The sequence below is a fragment of the Falco naumanni genome, chromosome 6, assembly GCF_017639655.2.
Source record: "Falco naumanni isolate bFalNau1 chromosome 6, bFalNau1.pat, whole genome shotgun sequence".
Lineage (NCBI taxonomy): Eukaryota > Metazoa > Chordata > Aves > Falconiformes > Falconidae > Falco > Falco naumanni.
In genome coordinates, this window is record NC_054059.1 from 77,272,972 (window position 1) to 77,289,767 (window position 16,796).

Consider the following 16,796-nt stretch of genomic DNA (forward strand, 5'->3'; position numbering starts at 1 on the left):
TTTTTACCTTGCATCTGGAAATACAAAATGGAGCGTCATGAAAACACATTCACTGTGAATGGTTCACAAGTTTCAGCCACTTCAGAACTAACGACTTCTCAAGATACTGCGCAGCTTGTTATTTACACCAGTATTTTGTGTGTTATTAGAACAAGTGAAAAGGTACACATTTCCCATGCTCATAGGCCTAACTCGGAGGTGAAACCGAATACTGAGGTTACTGCCTCATTCTGTCTTACTTATCCTTCCTGCAATGAGCATGATCACTAGTCCATTCATCCTTACCACACTGAGTTAGAGCCCTCTATTATCAATCTGCAAAATTAACGTGATTCTAATCCAATAACTTCATTAGTCTACTCTTCACTTTGCTCTGGTTTTATTTCTAACCTTCTATTTTTTCTTGAAGTATGTCTTCTGAGAAGTCAGACGCCAGTGCAGCTAATTTGCTCAAGCCAAGAAGTGTTTTCTTCTTTGCAAAATACCGTGTCTCCATATTTGCTAAAGTCTGCAATGTTCTGTGAGCCTGAAATTAATGAAGACATTAGAAATCAGTTTTATAAGTTAGCACCAGAAGGTTAGCAGATAAGAATTTGCTCTGAAGTCTCATAGCTGTTTATCATTTGTAATACTATAATCCTTATTTTAAGAAGTCATACAACTTGCACATTAAAACTCTGCACTACACACTTCAGAAAGGGACACAGGTCTCTACTGCAATTATATCAAAAAATCTTTTCAGTACTAACCAGGGAAAAACTATCTTATGATTAAAGGACAAATTGCGGCTTCACATATTATACCTCTAGGATCTTATTCAAGGCTGTGGCAGAAAAGCCAGACAAATATGATTTGACAGAACAATTTTGCATGTAGATTGATTTACTTGTTCATTCAGGAATTTGAAAAAACAAAATTATAAACTGCTAAAGTAACCAAATATATAGGCAAGATTTTGTCTATCAAACAATGGAACAGCACGTTTCTGAGCACTTACTCAGAAATAAACAGAACTACTTGTCCATTTTAGAATCCTTGCCCCCTCTTCATAGCGTTATCCCAAACCTGTGTTCTTCACTTGGCGTGCAAGAGCTGAGTCCAGATACTTGTTTACTGCATGTCTGCACAGAGGTGGGTGCTAGGTAGTTATCCACAAAGCTAGCGTACATCTTAACACGTGGTAAAACACTTTATACACTTTGAAGAATTGTTTACAATTAAGTTTAGTCACTCTTCATTCTCACCGGTTCCTACAGCCTCGTCTCCATTTAAAGGTACAGCATCCTTTTTTTTTCACATGCATATCCAGTGGGAAGACAGCTTTGTTAGTATGGAGCTTTCTTTAATCGAGAGTGGATTGTGATTTTCTGTTTAGTCTCATTAACCATTTGGTTCTCCTTGAGCTTATTTTATGCCCCAGCCTGACATATTTATGGTGTCTATTCCTTCTCCCAAGGCCATGTTCAGTTAGCTGTAAGGATTAACTAACATCCTCCGTTTTTCAAGTTCTTGTTTTTCACTAGATATTCACATTTTTTCCCTCTTTTTATTTTTTTTAAAGTAAATAATTCTTGTATCAATAGTGCTTTGCTATAACAGGGAAAATCTCAGCTGACACCGATGGAATACTACAATATTCTCAGGGTGAGGCTTTTTGTTTTATTTTGTTTGGGATTTTGTTTTTGGTTTGGTTTTGGGTGGGTTGGTTTGTTTGGGGTTTTTTTAAGGGCATATAGTATTATCAGCCTATAGTTTGCAGTAGGATAAACATTGCCATGCTCTGCACACAGTTAAATAATGTGCACATGGATTGAAAGAAGCCATTTTTGTTTAGAAACAGTTTATTTCTAATGTGAAATACATTCACAAGTCTAGCAGAAGGAAGGAAAGACTGACCAGCAGGAAGCGGGGAGAGAATAACTGGGCAGCCTACAAGGCAACAATGGATCAAGTTTAAAAACAATGTCACATAAATCTATCCACATGCACATTTGCTACTTAAAAAAAAAAAAACACAGAACTTTTAAACTATGCATGTAAGAGATTAAAGTAATCAACACCTTTTTTTACTTTTGTGATACCTCCAAATTTCTTTGCTTCAAAGTCTTGAAAGACAAGCTTCAGTTTTTCCTTTGCTGGATAATCTCATAATGCTACTGATATTCACTGGAAGCCCCCAATTCCATCAAAGTAGCGATCACACAGCCAAACAAAACTTCCTTGATAAAACGTATCAGTCACCAACCAGAGATGAAAAGCAGCCCTAACTTCCATTACATGGTGCAGATGCTGCCTGGAGGGAAGATTCTGGTACTCCATTAATAATCTGTGTCATCTCTCCCCTAACTCATTTAGATAACTGGTCTTTTGATGATGAAGAGTCGTAACTAGATAATTTGCCTACCTGAATATATACTTGACCTTTTTAATATGTGCTATTTCAGCTTGGTTGTATTTAAGAAATCCTACCTTTTGCAAATCCTGACTGTTGATTTCATGTAACCAACTCAGATGCTCATGAGCTTGCAAGAAACTGGCCAGCTGTCCGTGCTGAGCAATAGGCTGAGATAACAGCTTCCCTCGCTTTCCTTTTTCTAGATACCACCGAAACAGGAAATCTGAGAAATTCTGAAGATAACAGGAATACAAACACATTTTAAAAGTCACATTTAAATATATTTTTTCTTCTAAGGCAAAATGCTTCATAGAACACAGTTGGTAAGAACATGGTAAGAACCTGCTTAAGAAAACAAGAACACACACACACAAAAATATGATGTTGATGAAAAAGAGTCCTGATAGAAACAGCATTTAAAGAATTTATGAGCTACTCTGCAACAGATATTGATACACAGGGCACCCTTCAATGGGAGTGAACCTTCTATGGGAGTGAAGGAAGCGCCAGATACAAATTCTTCATGTTAACACATCAGAATGGAAACAGATTATCACATAAATCACAATTCTACTTCAGTTTTTTACCTGTTCCTTTGCCCCTCTCAGAACTCTGTGCTTACTATTTCCTTTCACATGTAAGTTTACTTCTGCTGTCACTATTTTTGAAACATTCCCTCCTATCTCCAAGTGAACCTACAACTTAACTTCTCTCAGTCATCGTTAAAAAGTGGCCTTTTTTTAAAAAAGGCCAACTATTTTATCCTCAGAAACTTCAATGTGAAATAACTAATCAGGACTTATGTTTGAGACAGTCTTTTCAGAGTAATTTTAGAACTATGCTAAATCTTAATTACATTAACAATTTAAAAAAATTAAATTTGAAGAGGCCATCAGTCTGATACTCTATCCATTACACTTGATCTATTCAGCTCTACATTTGCCACAATGTCTTCTCTTCAGAAAGTCTTTTTTTCCTTTAAAACAAAGGACTCCAAGAGAAAAGAAATAGAGAATGCATCCTCTTCTTTGGAAGTGTGAGTATTTAAGCCTCAATATTAAAAATGTTCACTATAATTTCTGTCCATTACTGATATTTTTGCTTTTTCTTACTGTAACAATCTTTCTGTACCCTCTTTATAGTGTAGACTGCAGGATTTCTCTTTCTATGGTTCATGTGGAAAGCTAAACAAATTGATCTCACCAGCTCTCCAATTAGGAAAATTTTGTCCCAGTCTCCCTCACTTCAAGTAGTCTCTACTGCCTTTTCCTTAAACTTCCCAGTTTTTCAGCGCACCTTGAAGTTTTTACGCCAGATCTTAACAGACACTGGAAAAAGTGTCCAACAAGTACTCAGCAGGACAATAAAATAAGACTACAGCAACACCCATACATTCCTACTGTTAACTACTTCTCTACTTATATGTTTAACAATGGCACCTTTTCTTTTGGAAATTATGATTATATTTGTTATTACATTAGTTTAATAAAACAATAGTACACTGACCACAGCACCTCAGTGAAAAAGTCACAAAATGCTGAAAGATCTTAAGAGTGAGACAAAACCCAAAGTTCCATGAAAAGCCGCTGCCCATACAGCTAGCACCCATATTTCTGCTGACTTGCTTTACAGCCTCAGGGTAAAATACTCCACCGAGTTCTGCACAGTGAACACTGACTTCAATTTTCCATATTTCCCCTGTATGTATATGTAAATACAGATAGATAAAACCCCAAAACAAAACAAAATCCCAAAGTAATAATAGCTTCCGCAACATCTCAGGTGCAAACTTATTATAAAACACTATCTAAAGGAAATAAAGAAAGAGTTACCTGATCTGCAAACTGGCTCATGTAACGTTGCAATCTGGCCTGGTTGTCTGTTTGCTCACACATCTGCACCAGGATATCAAAGTCACAGTACCTCTCTGCTAAAGCAGCTGCCATCTGATACTGCCCCAGGGAAACTAAGTAACCAAGAAAAAGAAGTTATATCAAACAAGCTCATCTTTGACCATAAGAAGGTGACCAAGGACGGAGATCAGAAAAAATAAAATGTTTCAAGTGTTCAGGTCATGGAGATTACTTATATACAGCAAAAGAGACATTAACCGACTGCGCACACACCCTGTGCACGTACAAGCTCACATACCTACTATCTCTGTCCCCCACTACAAGAGGGAAGAAGAGAAGTTTAGAATACTAAATGGCCTGTAAATATCCTATTTTCGCTGAAAGTTAGCATCATCTGCTATTTGTGCTGGAGGGCAGGGGGGAAAATTCAACCCCTGACTTAGTATCTGTACTAAAAGCCACTTAATGACACAAAGTGAAAAAGCAGAAGGCAAATGCTTTTGATAAAAAACAAAACATGTAAAGAGAATGGGTTTTTACTAAAAATATATTAAACTCTTTCTTTTTGGTTCAGTTAATCCATGACAGTTAGAATACTCAATTTTATTTGTAAGGAAATATGAGCTTTAGATTTAACATAATGATATAAAATGTATTTACAAACTAGCAGAGCCCACAAACGTCAGTAAAACTGAGAATGACAGTTTAAGAGATTTTTCTTAAGAATGGTTAAGAATGTTAGGAGGCAGTGATTAGATTATTCTATTTATACTAGTTATTTTCAGTCTAAAAAATTTAAATTTTATTAAGTAACTAAAATGTATTTACTCCAAGTTACTTCCACTTAAGGGGACTTTACTGTCAATTACTCATTGAAGACTGGACCACATGTGACATGTTAAACAACAGGTTTGATTATTAAACAGTCCAGATTCAAAAAGTAACTTTTTCCTGATACACACTAAGCAAGCTTTCAGGCATATAAGTTTGTCAACTTGCAACAATATAAACGTTCAGGAATCTATTTATAGACTATTTTCAGCCAAGTAGCATAAGATAAATTCCTGCCAGAAAAATGTAACAAGCAGAAGAAAAACATTGAAGCAGCAATGTGCCTTCTTAGCGGCATGGAAGCAGTCATGGATGCAATTCTCTATCTGTTTTTGCTTTGTAAGTATCTCATTAAAACATAAAACCAATCATTTATACTCTGAAGGCAAACATGTAGAACAAATAGAATTCACGCACAGATGCCATTTACTCGATCAGATATGTGTAATTTCCTCATCGAATGGAACATCTAGCCCTTGCATTAAGGAAAACAGACTACTTACGGAGAGGAGACAAGAGTTCTGATCTTTTCTGCACATACTCCATTTCCAGACTGCTGTATCGCTCTTGATCAGCGGGACGGTCCACAGATTTCAGCTGAGAAACATAGCCATCTAGAAAACAATCCAGCAGTGCCACCAACTGTTCAGCCACAATGCTGCGGAGGTTGCTGTCCACCTGGGGATACACCATCTTCAGAATGATTCCATGCTGACGTATTACCGTTGCACGAAGGACACTAGATGCTTGGGAAAACAATACAGTGAACATTAAAACAATAATCCTATCGTGACAGGAACCTATGCTGATGTATAACATTACTACATATAATTAAAAAAAATAGAAGAAAGCAAGTAAATATTTTAATTTTAAAAATCAAAGCAATACTATTAAAAAACAAGCAAACAAAACCCCCGAAACCCAAACACATACTCCCATCCACCTTTACATATTTAATTTGGCCAAAATGTAGTTTAATGAAAGGACCAGAAACAAAACCATCCCCCGAACTACACAGATGTACACAGTCAACTATCAGCTGTTTTTCAGAAGAAAAGAATCACTTGCACAATCTGTAAGCAAAGTAGAGAATATACAAAAGGAAAAGGCAACTTATGTTAACCCGATTGAAATACTTGGATGTAGTCATCAAGATGATTTAAGACACCAAAACAGCTTGCATAGGTCCTGCTTTTCAAAAGATTTTTATCTTGGGAGTACGAAACAAGTGTGGTCTTTGTGGCCATAAAGGCCACAAGAAGCTTAAACACCAACTGGAATGTGCTTGCTTCTGCAAACGTTTGTTCTGATAGTTTTTCACATTATTAAATCATCAAAGCAGAACACACTTAAAGAAGCAGAGAATCATCAGTCCTTTTAAAACATTCATAGATCGATCATATTTTATGATTCATTTTAATGTTATGTACCCAATAGGTCTGCTAACCAGAACCAGTGCATACAAAAAAAAATAACCTGCAATGCTAGTTGTAAAGATTTATCATCAATACTGGACAAAATCAGTGTTCATTGATTAATTCCATTTCACTCCCCAAATGAAGCTTTTAGCTTCTCCTATTCCTACTGACAAACCTTGTAGCAGCTTTTAACAGGGATTTTAACATTCAGATGGAAATTCACGTGTTCTGAAACTCATGAAAAGTACTTTTTGTTTAGGACAGATAATTAATAAAGTAGTAATAATAAGTTCTCACCTGTCCATGGAATATATTCAGGTTCTCTTTCTGGAAGCTCTCCTGTTTTATATAAAGAGGCTCTAGATTGACGATACTGACAGGCAGCTTGCAGCACGTCCTATTTAAAGGCAAGGATGTAAGTATTTTAAAGTCCACTTGCATACACACAGACCGTAAAAGATGTTGTCTTTCATAATTCTGAAATGTTCTTTTAATATCCCCCCTTCTTTCTACACCACTTTCCCTGTTGTATAGAAGAGCATACACTGACTGAGCAAGAAACCTCAGTGGTCAAGAACAGGTTTTTCACGCTTTGCTACATACTCACATTTTCACAACTGCCAACAATGCAGCAACTTCTCAAACTCTCTTCAGCAGTGACTCGGGAAGAAAAGGAACATCCCTAATTCTGCACAAGACCACCTCTTCCTTCCTAATGTGTTTGGACATGTGAAAATTGCATTCACTTTTCTTCTCATGTCAGTAACTCAGATCTGCTGCATTCAACATGTTCAGTGCTCTTTGGTATTTACCTTCCCCTCCACAAACATCTTAGTTAATGCAGTTCTCTACCTTAATGATGTTGTTCACATTGACAACTATCTGGGCCCACTCAATTGATTCGATAGGCGTATCTTTCAGGATTTGTTCCTCTTCTTCTAGTAAGCATTCAAAGATGGAATCTATCTGGGACACCTTCAAGATACAAAGAAAAACTGCACTGAACACAAACACATCCACTACCAGCTGATACCTGAAAACCAAGTTACGAGCTGTACAGAAAAACAAACAAATATTAGTAGAAACCCACATCAACAGCCAAAAATATTAAAAGATATTGACTCAAACGGATAATGAAATCGCCAGCTTGTATTTCATACAATACTCAGAATACAATTGCTTTCTTTCTGGATGGAGATAAAAAAAAAAAAAAAAAAAAGAATCCTCTTTTTTTGAAAGCAACTCCATAAAGTTTAATTAAGGATATTCCTCCATCTTCTGAAACAATTGGTCAGTAGAATCTTCATTAGAAAAAGTATAGTGGATAACATATCTGCTTTAAAATAGCTGACAATTGTTTAATTTATATTTATTTTTCTCCATTAGCAACTACTGTCCTCTACAGGAAAAAACTTCCTAAGAATATGTTTTGTGTACAGCTCTTCTCAAAAAGGAAGAAAGACTGGGTGCTTGACTGGAAAGCGGCATAAACTGAGAACTAGCTTAGATTTACTAATGTTCAAAAAACCAAAAAAATTATGAGACTGAATTGATAAAATTCCATCCAGCTCAAAGCAGTTCCCCTATCTGGAAAGTTTCATACTCTTCAGTTCACCCCTTAAAAGTGCCAACTTAGCACACATCTTCTGATGGGCCAGAGAATTTCACTTGTCTTTTTCATTGCTTATCCATGTTGGTTAGTTGGAAACTGTAACAGCTTTACTTCTGCTACATGAGATTTCTCAGAATTCACGTTCCAGCTGCAGACATAAAGAAATATGTACAATAAAGAGTGGAAAATACTACCATACCACCCCTATTTAAAGGGAAATTCTGTAAAGTCGAATTATTTTCAAAGAATACATTAAAGCATTGCAACTTTTACTATATGTGAGGCTACACAATAATTCAGAAATAACAGGTTTCTTACCTCTCGAAAGAACACGTCTGCAGGGGTAAGACTCGGTGGAATATCACACTCCCTTTTGTTTAACGCGATGAGTATAGCAGCATTCACCAGATCAGGCAGCCTGGAGTGGTGATTCTTGAGCACAATAGCTGCTGCTAGTTTCTCTGCGTGCTCACAGAGCAACAATCGAGTTGCCATTGGCACCCCTCGGACTGGAAAACTGCCCAGGCGTTCAAATACACCAACCTTTTACAAAAAAAAAAACCCAACAAAACAGAACATCACCACATGCACTGTAAACACTGTTCTAGAAGAATTACTTGAAGACAATATAATCTACGGTGTATACTGATACCAAAAGAACAACAGAATTTTACCTGATGAAGAAACTCAATGAAGAAGGAATGTGCTTTTGTCTTATCCTCTAGCTGATGAAGAAGAATGAGAGATGTGTTGCTGAAACCTGCTGCTTCTAAAAACAGAAATATCTTAGATCAGAGCCCTTGATAACTTTATTTCTGGGTAACCAATTTTTTGCCGCCGAGGTAAACATATTTCTATAAATTTCTGCAGTGTTCCTGCACTGGTACTTTTGTAAAATATATGTACACACATTTGTATATTGCTTACCAACTATTTTTAATGTGGGTTTTGAACTCTTCCATATCTGAAGTAAAGCATTTAGAAGAAATCGAGTATCTTTAGTTCAGTACAACTATTCTGAAGTGGTCAATTATTTTGCTGCTAAAATAGCAGCTCACCAGCTTATTCAAGTCGTAGTAAGATTCAGATTCAAATTTTTATCTTCATTGTGGACTAGCTATTGCTAAATCTATTATACTCTAGACCACAGCTACTACAGAATAAGGCGTTAACACACATTCAGACCTAATTGATTCTGCGCTGCCTGCACAAAACTGGTTGCCCAGCACGGCCCTACTTTTCGTCTTTCTCAAACGAGCTTGCATCTGAAAAACCAGCCAACATTTCCATCCAGGCAATCAGGACCTTAAAGGTGTCAGTAAGGATGGTGGAAGCTTCCTCATGAAGCACGCAATTGGGAAAAACCAGCATGGATTCACCAAGGGCAAATCATGCTTGACAAACTTGACTGCCTTCTGTGACAAAGTAACCTGCTCAGCTGATGTGGGGCAAGCAACGGACATTGTCTACCTGGATTTCTCCAAGGCTTTTGATACGGTTTCTCACAGCCTCCTCCTAGAGAAACTGATGCTTTGTGATCTAAAAAGTGGCCCGTGTGGTGAGTGGGGAGCTGGCCAACAGGCTGCACTCAGAGGGTGGTGGCAAATAGCTTCTTTTCAAACCGGCAACCTGACAGAAGTGGGGTCCCCCGGGGATCAGTATTGGGCCCAACACTTTAATATCTTCATAAGTGATCTGGATGATAGGATCAAGTGTACCCTGATGTTTGCCAATAATGCCAAACTGAGTGGGGAAGTGGATGCTTTGGAAGGGAGAGCTACCCTGCAGGAAGACCTGGATGGCCTGGAAGAACAGGCTAACAAGAACCTCATGAAGTTCAACAAGGACAAGGGTAAGGTCTTGCACCTGGGAAAACATAATCCAGGAGCGCAGCACAGCCTGGGATCCACCTGTCTGGGGAGCAGCTCTGTGGGCAGGGACCTGGGGGTCCTGGTGGACAGCAAGCTCAATATGAGCAAACAGTGCGCTGCTGCGGCAAAGCAAGCCGTCAGGACGCTGGGCTGCAGCACCAAGGGCATCACCAGCAGAGAGAAAGAAGCCATTATCCCGCTCTACTCGGCACTCGTCAGCCACACCTGGAATACTGTGTTCAGTTTTGGTCCCCGCTATACAAAACAGATGGGGACAGGCTGCACCGAGTCCAGAGAAGAGCCACAAAGATGGCCAAAGGCCTGGGAAGCTGCCGTGAGAGGAAAGGCTGAGAGAACGGGGTTCGTTCAGCCTTGAGAAAAGGCGGCTCAGGGGAGCCCTTATCCCCGTGTTCCAGTATTTAAAGGGTGGCTACAAAGAAGATGGAGACCCCCTTTTCACAAGGAGTCCCATGGAAAAGACGAGGGGTAACGGGTACAAGTCACTCCTGGGGAGATTCCAATTGGACACAAGAGGAAAACTTTTCACAATGAGAGCAATCAGCCTTTGGAATGAATCTCCCCAGGGAAGGGGTGGATTCCCCAGCACTGGACACTTCTAAGATCTGGCTGGACGGGGTGCTGGGCCATCTTGTCTAGACCATGCTTTTGCCAAGAAAGGTTGGACCAGGTGATCCTTGAGGTCCCTTCCAACATGGTATTCTATGATTCATGAGTATTCTCAAAAGTATTTCACCTCAGCAGAGTTCTCCAGAGCCCAAGTTATCTTCCTATTCCAGAATTTTTGTATATTCTGTGCGCTTTAAACCAAAAGACTACCAAGACACAAAAACTCAGAACTATCACTATGAGCAAAATTAGCAAGACTATTTCCAAGAAGCTATCAATTTTCACTTCTTGCTTTAGCCAAGAACAAATGCAGATAAGTGGCCGAATTAAAAATAAAGTTGATTCAGAAAATACTAAGGATCTGAATTTTCACTTCTTGCTTTAGTCAAGAACAAATGCAGATAAGCTGCCAAATTAAAAATAAAGTTGATTCAGAAAATACTAAGGATCTGATGCCTGACAGTTTCTAACTGTCTGCCACGCAGAAACAGCAGCAGAAAGCATCATCCAACTATTTATTACATGAACTTTCAAATTAAGTCTCTGCTCAGTAACTAGCAACTGCTGCCTAGAGGTCCTGGATACAGTTTCAAATTAACACTGCTCATAAGAGACAGGGAAGCATGGACAAAAGTTTCTTGCTGAAAACATGTCTGCTTTAATCCTTTACATACAAGTACTCCAAAATAAATGTCTCTAGTCCTTTTTTAGGCAGACATAAATAACAATGCCCCACCAGGATCCAAGTCTACCAAGAAGCTGTGCAGCTGCTGACAAAGAGCTAAGCATGAGCAAATAAATTCTTTCTCTTAACATATCTATTTGTGGAAAATAATTGAGAACTATCCAAGGAATCATGGAAACACCAAAGTGACACCATCTGTTCCTTGCACAATGTACCCTTCTCAGAAGTATGTTTTCCTTGCTGTTAGTGTTCACTATATGAAGTCAAGAATAACTGCAGTAGACTGCAAGTTTATCTGGTAGTCTCGTAAGATGCTCCTTTTAGCCTTTCTCAAAATGTATCTAGTGGTGGTGAAGGACAGGGACACCTATGCCTTCCTTGCAAGCTTAAATTATAATTTTATCTAGAGTAATACAGACAGTTTTTCACAAAAAAAACCCCAAAACAAAACATTACAAACAACACGTTATGTTTACCTTCAGGTACAGATTCAGCCCATCTTGGATCAGAGGCAGGGTAATCATCCATTAAGTCCACACTGATCTGAGTCACTGCCCTATCCAGTTCAGCATCAGGTTCCAGATCTGCATTACTTGGGAAGAGCTCAACTACCATGCTTTGTGCATTGACTATATCTTTCCTGTATAAAAGAAACACAAAGTTTATGAAATAAAAACAATAGATAGGATTATAGGAAGAACCACCACTCAATTAATAGGATTTTCTGATATGCTTTTTGTGAAGTGCTTCAGATTATAAACATCAAGCATTGTTTGGACTCTCTTTAAAGTAATTATGGATAAAAGGTATCCCAATTCATTTAAAGCAAGAAGACTGCACAATTTATAAAACAAAAAAAAGCACAAGCCAGGAAGTGTTTCAAGTCACTATTTATTTTATTACCCCTATCATCATTATTATTATTATTCAAAAGAAAAGATCCATCATATAGAACTAAGTCTGGATGCCTCTGCCAAGTCACCAAATGCTTGCTTTAAAATCCTCTCAAGAAATGTAATCGCTCCCATAAATGGTAACAAAGTGAAAATTTTCAGGAAAACGCTTCAGCAAATATAATGTATTATTCTTATTTGCTATAACTTCAAAGAATCCTGTTCTATTCAGGTCAGTAAGTAAATGAGCAAGAAGCATCCAAATACTCAAAGCTCCAAGGTATGAAGTTATACTAAAGAATTCTATTTAAGAAGCATGCAATATTCACAAAAAGCACTGATTTGACTTTGTGACTAAAAAGTTATAGTATTCTGACTGAGAATGGATACTCTGATTCCAATATATTATCTGATTTTGGAAATACTTGTATTTTTCATGAAGCTTTCAGTCTGAATATTTACATGACCAAGATGTCTTGAAATAAAAACCAACAGTGCACCCAGAAATTGCACAAAGGTTTACTAATGCAAAGAATACTTTTAAAAACTGGAATATACTGAATCTCGTATTAAACAAGAAAGTCTTCATCTTTACTACTCTGCAGGACATGTGTTTCTAAGTGATTTATATAGGACTTTCTTACCTCCTTCAACCCATTAGCCACTACATCAAAAAGGGTCCACTCTATCTTTCCGCAGAACACCCCATCCCCTGTACAGATCACCAGGTCTGTAAAGCTGACTGTGCTCACTGCACAGCCGGTGGACTTTGGATTTCCACTGGCTACGCAACCTTCCATTATTTGCTCTGCATCAACTGCTTGTCCATCTGGACAGGCCGTTGCTGTATCTGTTCTGTGGAAGACTGCTCCAGTCATTTTAGCATACTATTTCCTGGAAAAAATCTGAATCAATACTAAACACACCAAATTATTCGTTTCTTCTAGTTTCATGAATATAACCCAACTTTTAATGAAAATAACATTAAGCTTCCATACTTTTTCACATTTTTTCCTTACTACCTCCTACTTTCATCTGACCCTGTTTCCAACCCCCTTGTCCACATCCTCTGTGATACCAACTTCCATACGTTATTTGCGCTATCAGACCTTAGCTATTCCAGTCACCTCGGGAGTACACAGCCATCTTCAGCAGCAGTTCTGTTTACTGACCTGTCCGCTTCTGAATACATACAGATTTTCTTTCTAAATTCTGTGCATGTTTACAGATTTCTCTTGATATCCTTTACTGTATGTGCCTAATACCCTTTACAATCTTCTGTCTCACATGCAGCTCTATGTCAAAAGCACTCCTACTTCCTGCTACCTTAAATCTGTTCTTTCCAAGCTCTAAGACTCTTTAAAGAGATTAGTCCTAAGAGGGTTTGTGGCTTGATTTTTTAATAAATATACATCAAAAACAATCCCCTCTAAATATAATTAATGTAGGCTTAGATTATCTCCTCTTCCTCCTTTGTTTACATCATCCATCTCAACATCAAACCTTCCAGAGGCATTGCACGCCTCCTAAAGTCAAGTTACTTGAATCAGGAGTTTGATGAACAATGTATTTTTCCACTCCCATTCCCCCATATCAGTCAATCTAAAAAAGAAAGCATCCTTCCACAAAATCTGCCACGCTAGTTATCTTCATGGCCGCATAAACAGTAATTAAACATATTTGAAAGTATTACTGAAAACAGCTATGCAAATAAAAATGAGGAAGAAAAGAATGCTTTTTAACAACAAAACACTACTTACTAAAAGAATAAAGACAAAATAACAAAGTTCAAATTTGTTCCACTGGCAGTAATTTAACCATATTTACAGAATATAAACAGAATTTACACAGAATAAGCAAAGAGTCATTGAGATTATAGATGTCCACTCCTTTCTAGCACTTCTTCACTAGCCCAAGACATATCTAATGCTCTCCTAATATTTGCATATGTCATTAAAATAGCTTTAATTAAAACAGCACAAGAGTATCTTTACCAAGACAACCTCTTCCTCAAATATCAGTGTGCCTTCAAGAAGGGCAAACAAACAAAGCCTCAAAAATAAAGTGCAATTTCTACCTGCAGAACTGCAGAAAAGCAGCTTTCAGCAATTTAGTCTTATCTTCTTGAGCTATAATTTCCAGCTTGCTGGTTGCGTCAAACACAGGACTCTGAAAATGCGAAGTAAAAAGTTCAGCTGACAAATACCAGCTTTCATTATGAAATGAGAACCATTTTCCTAAGTAGCAAGAACATAGATTTAAAACAAAAATACCACCTGGAAGCAGTTGTGTTTATTAAGTCAAACATAAGCCCATAAGATTCATTACAGTGAAAGTCACACAGTCGTTTGACCCCAAGCATTTTAATAAAACTCACACAATCTGCAAAGGAACTTATGCCAACTTATTTCACTAAAGTTTTTATGATAATTATTTTAACATTCAAACCCGACATTTTTGACAGAATTTAAAAGGTATTCGTGAGGACTACCACAAAAACAATCAGAGTGCAGACAAATCTAACTAGATATTAGTTTAATGAGAAAAATACAGTTCCACCTGAGTATCACCAGAAAGGTCTTCCACTAGAATGCCAGTTAATAATAACTGATTTTAAAGGTGATTTAATTGGAATAAGTATTGAAACTCACTATTACCCCATTGAAATATTGTCTAATTTATATTGTAACAACTTTTCTATTCTTTCCTTCTACTCCAGGGACATCTTAGCAACAAATTCCACATACATTTTAATCAAAATATGTTTGGTGTAAGTAAGAGCTTAATAAACGCACACTGTACAAAGTATTAACAAAAATACTTTCACATACTTCTAATGAGATTATAATATATAATAGGGCAGAAACAATATTCAGCCACTATATAGCCCTTCTCAGCCTAGCCTCCAAGCTTTTCACAGCTGATTAAAAAGTGTCTCATATACATAGGAACAGACACAAAAGACTGAAAAAACAATCCTGATCAGAAACAAAGTCTGGGTGTCTGCAGTAGTGTTACATCAGGCCTAGTGATACATAGTAATACACCTATGTGGAAAAAAAAAATTCATATAAATCTCAACTTCAAAAAAAAGGAAAACAAAAAAGTTACTCAAACTAGCAGATGCTGTAAGATTTTTTAGATTTTGAAACCTGCCTTCATTACAAGTCTTTGAGTCGCTATTTAAAAAAATAAACAACCACTTTTAAAATTCAAACAAGCTAGGATTTCCACAGTGAAAATTCAAAACTGCCAGAAAAACATTTTACTTCTACCCTCAGTTTTCAACCAGTAAAGCAAACACGATTACCTCACTTCTTGGTCCAGCAACAGAAGAGGACAGGGAATCTTCAAGGTCTTCAGGAAGCACAGAAATGTTTTCCCTGGACAAGATGGTGATAAGTCCACTTTTTTTGGCAAAGAAGATGGGAAGGCTAGTACAGGAACCTGCTCCTAAAATGCTGTCTCCTAAGATGAGGAGAAAAAAGCAAAAAGCACATAAATGCCACTTCAAGAACAAACGTGAACAGTTTTGGACAATTATTAAATTGTCATGAACCTATCAACAGTAACTGACAACTGCACCTGACTTACAGAAACTGTGGATACTGTTTTACTATTTGCTACTCAAGATGCAGATTTCCAGTTTAAAAAAAAAAAGAAAAGAAAAGAAAAAAATGGGTGTGTGTGTGGAATCAAGATTCCAGTGGTTCAAATTCTACCTAATGACCAATGTGCGCATCCTCCTTGAGAACACCTCTGAAGGTCAAGGATGACATACTTGAGAGATATCTGACACAGGCACCTAGTATGAATTTTAGGCTGAGCCTCAACACAAAGTTAACTTCAAGAAAAAAGAAAAGTCCACAGTGAATGCTGGAGTGGGGGAAAAAAAAAAAAAAAAGGCAAAATCTCCTTTAAAACAACACCCCCATGCTTTCGTACATCAAGAGCAGGGATCTACTCCATCTTCATTTGAAACATTGCAGAGTAAGTAAAAATACTGGACGTCACATCAGTGGTTTCTCTATACATTCCTGAGAAACTCCCAATTTGAAAGATTTAACAAAGAGAAAAAGGAGCGTAAATATGATTATCTCCGAGAACTCTAAATACTGTAAAAACATTCAATTAGAAGTATCAACAAAATGTGATTTATTTTTATTTCCTGCCTGTTACCTTGTATGCCAAATACGATTTTCTCCTGTGGTAAAGAAATTCTTCCAGTTCCAGTGGAACAAGCAAATACTTCGTCTTCCTTATAAAGGTAAGCAGCATGGCTAAAGTAATCTGGGACTACCAGGCAGCACAACACTTCCTCTTCTGACTGAAAGCGTTACACATGAACATTATCACATATATAATCAAAACTTGAAACAAACATTTCAAAGGCTGATTTGAGTTGCCTGAATTTGTTTTAATTTTTAACAAGAGAACATGGATATAACTTCATAAGCATTTTTAATTTGCCCTGAAACTTAAGATCCTGGGGTTTTTTTCTTCCATATATATTAAATTCTTGCTAATTTCACATGGAGAGGTAAGTAAACAGATCAATTATTCTACAGTTTTCACACTCTCCTTCCATCTTAAGATTCAATTTTAAGATAC

The 16,796-nt window shown here is 37.3% G+C and overlaps 1 protein-coding gene across 2 annotated transcripts in view; it reads right to left on the bottom strand.

Moving 5' to 3' along the window:
• Positions 1–16,796, bottom strand: part of NUP133 (nucleoporin 133) — a 37,703-nt gene that overhangs the window by 8,955 nt on the left and 11,952 nt on the right. For both annotated transcript variants that reach the window (XM_040598200.1, XM_040598201.1), the window contains exons 10-21: positions 16,365–16,512; positions 15,496–15,653; positions 14,263–14,354; positions 11,769–11,932; positions 8,784–8,878; positions 8,428–8,652; positions 7,350–7,472; positions 6,795–6,894; positions 5,583–5,825; positions 4,228–4,361; positions 2,470–2,628; positions 391–526 (exon numbers count right to left, since the gene is read on the bottom strand). In XM_040598200.1, the coding sequence (XP_040454134.1) occupies positions 391–526; positions 2,470–2,628; positions 4,228–4,361; positions 5,583–5,825; positions 6,795–6,894; positions 7,350–7,472; positions 8,428–8,652; positions 8,784–8,878; positions 11,769–11,932; positions 14,263–14,354; positions 15,496–15,653; positions 16,365–16,512 (1,777 nt within the window). The remainder of the gene's footprint in view (positions 1–390; positions 527–2,469; positions 2,629–4,227; positions 4,362–5,582; positions 5,826–6,794; positions 6,895–7,349; positions 7,473–8,427; positions 8,653–8,783; positions 8,879–11,768; positions 11,933–14,262; positions 14,355–15,495; positions 15,654–16,364; positions 16,513–16,796) is intronic.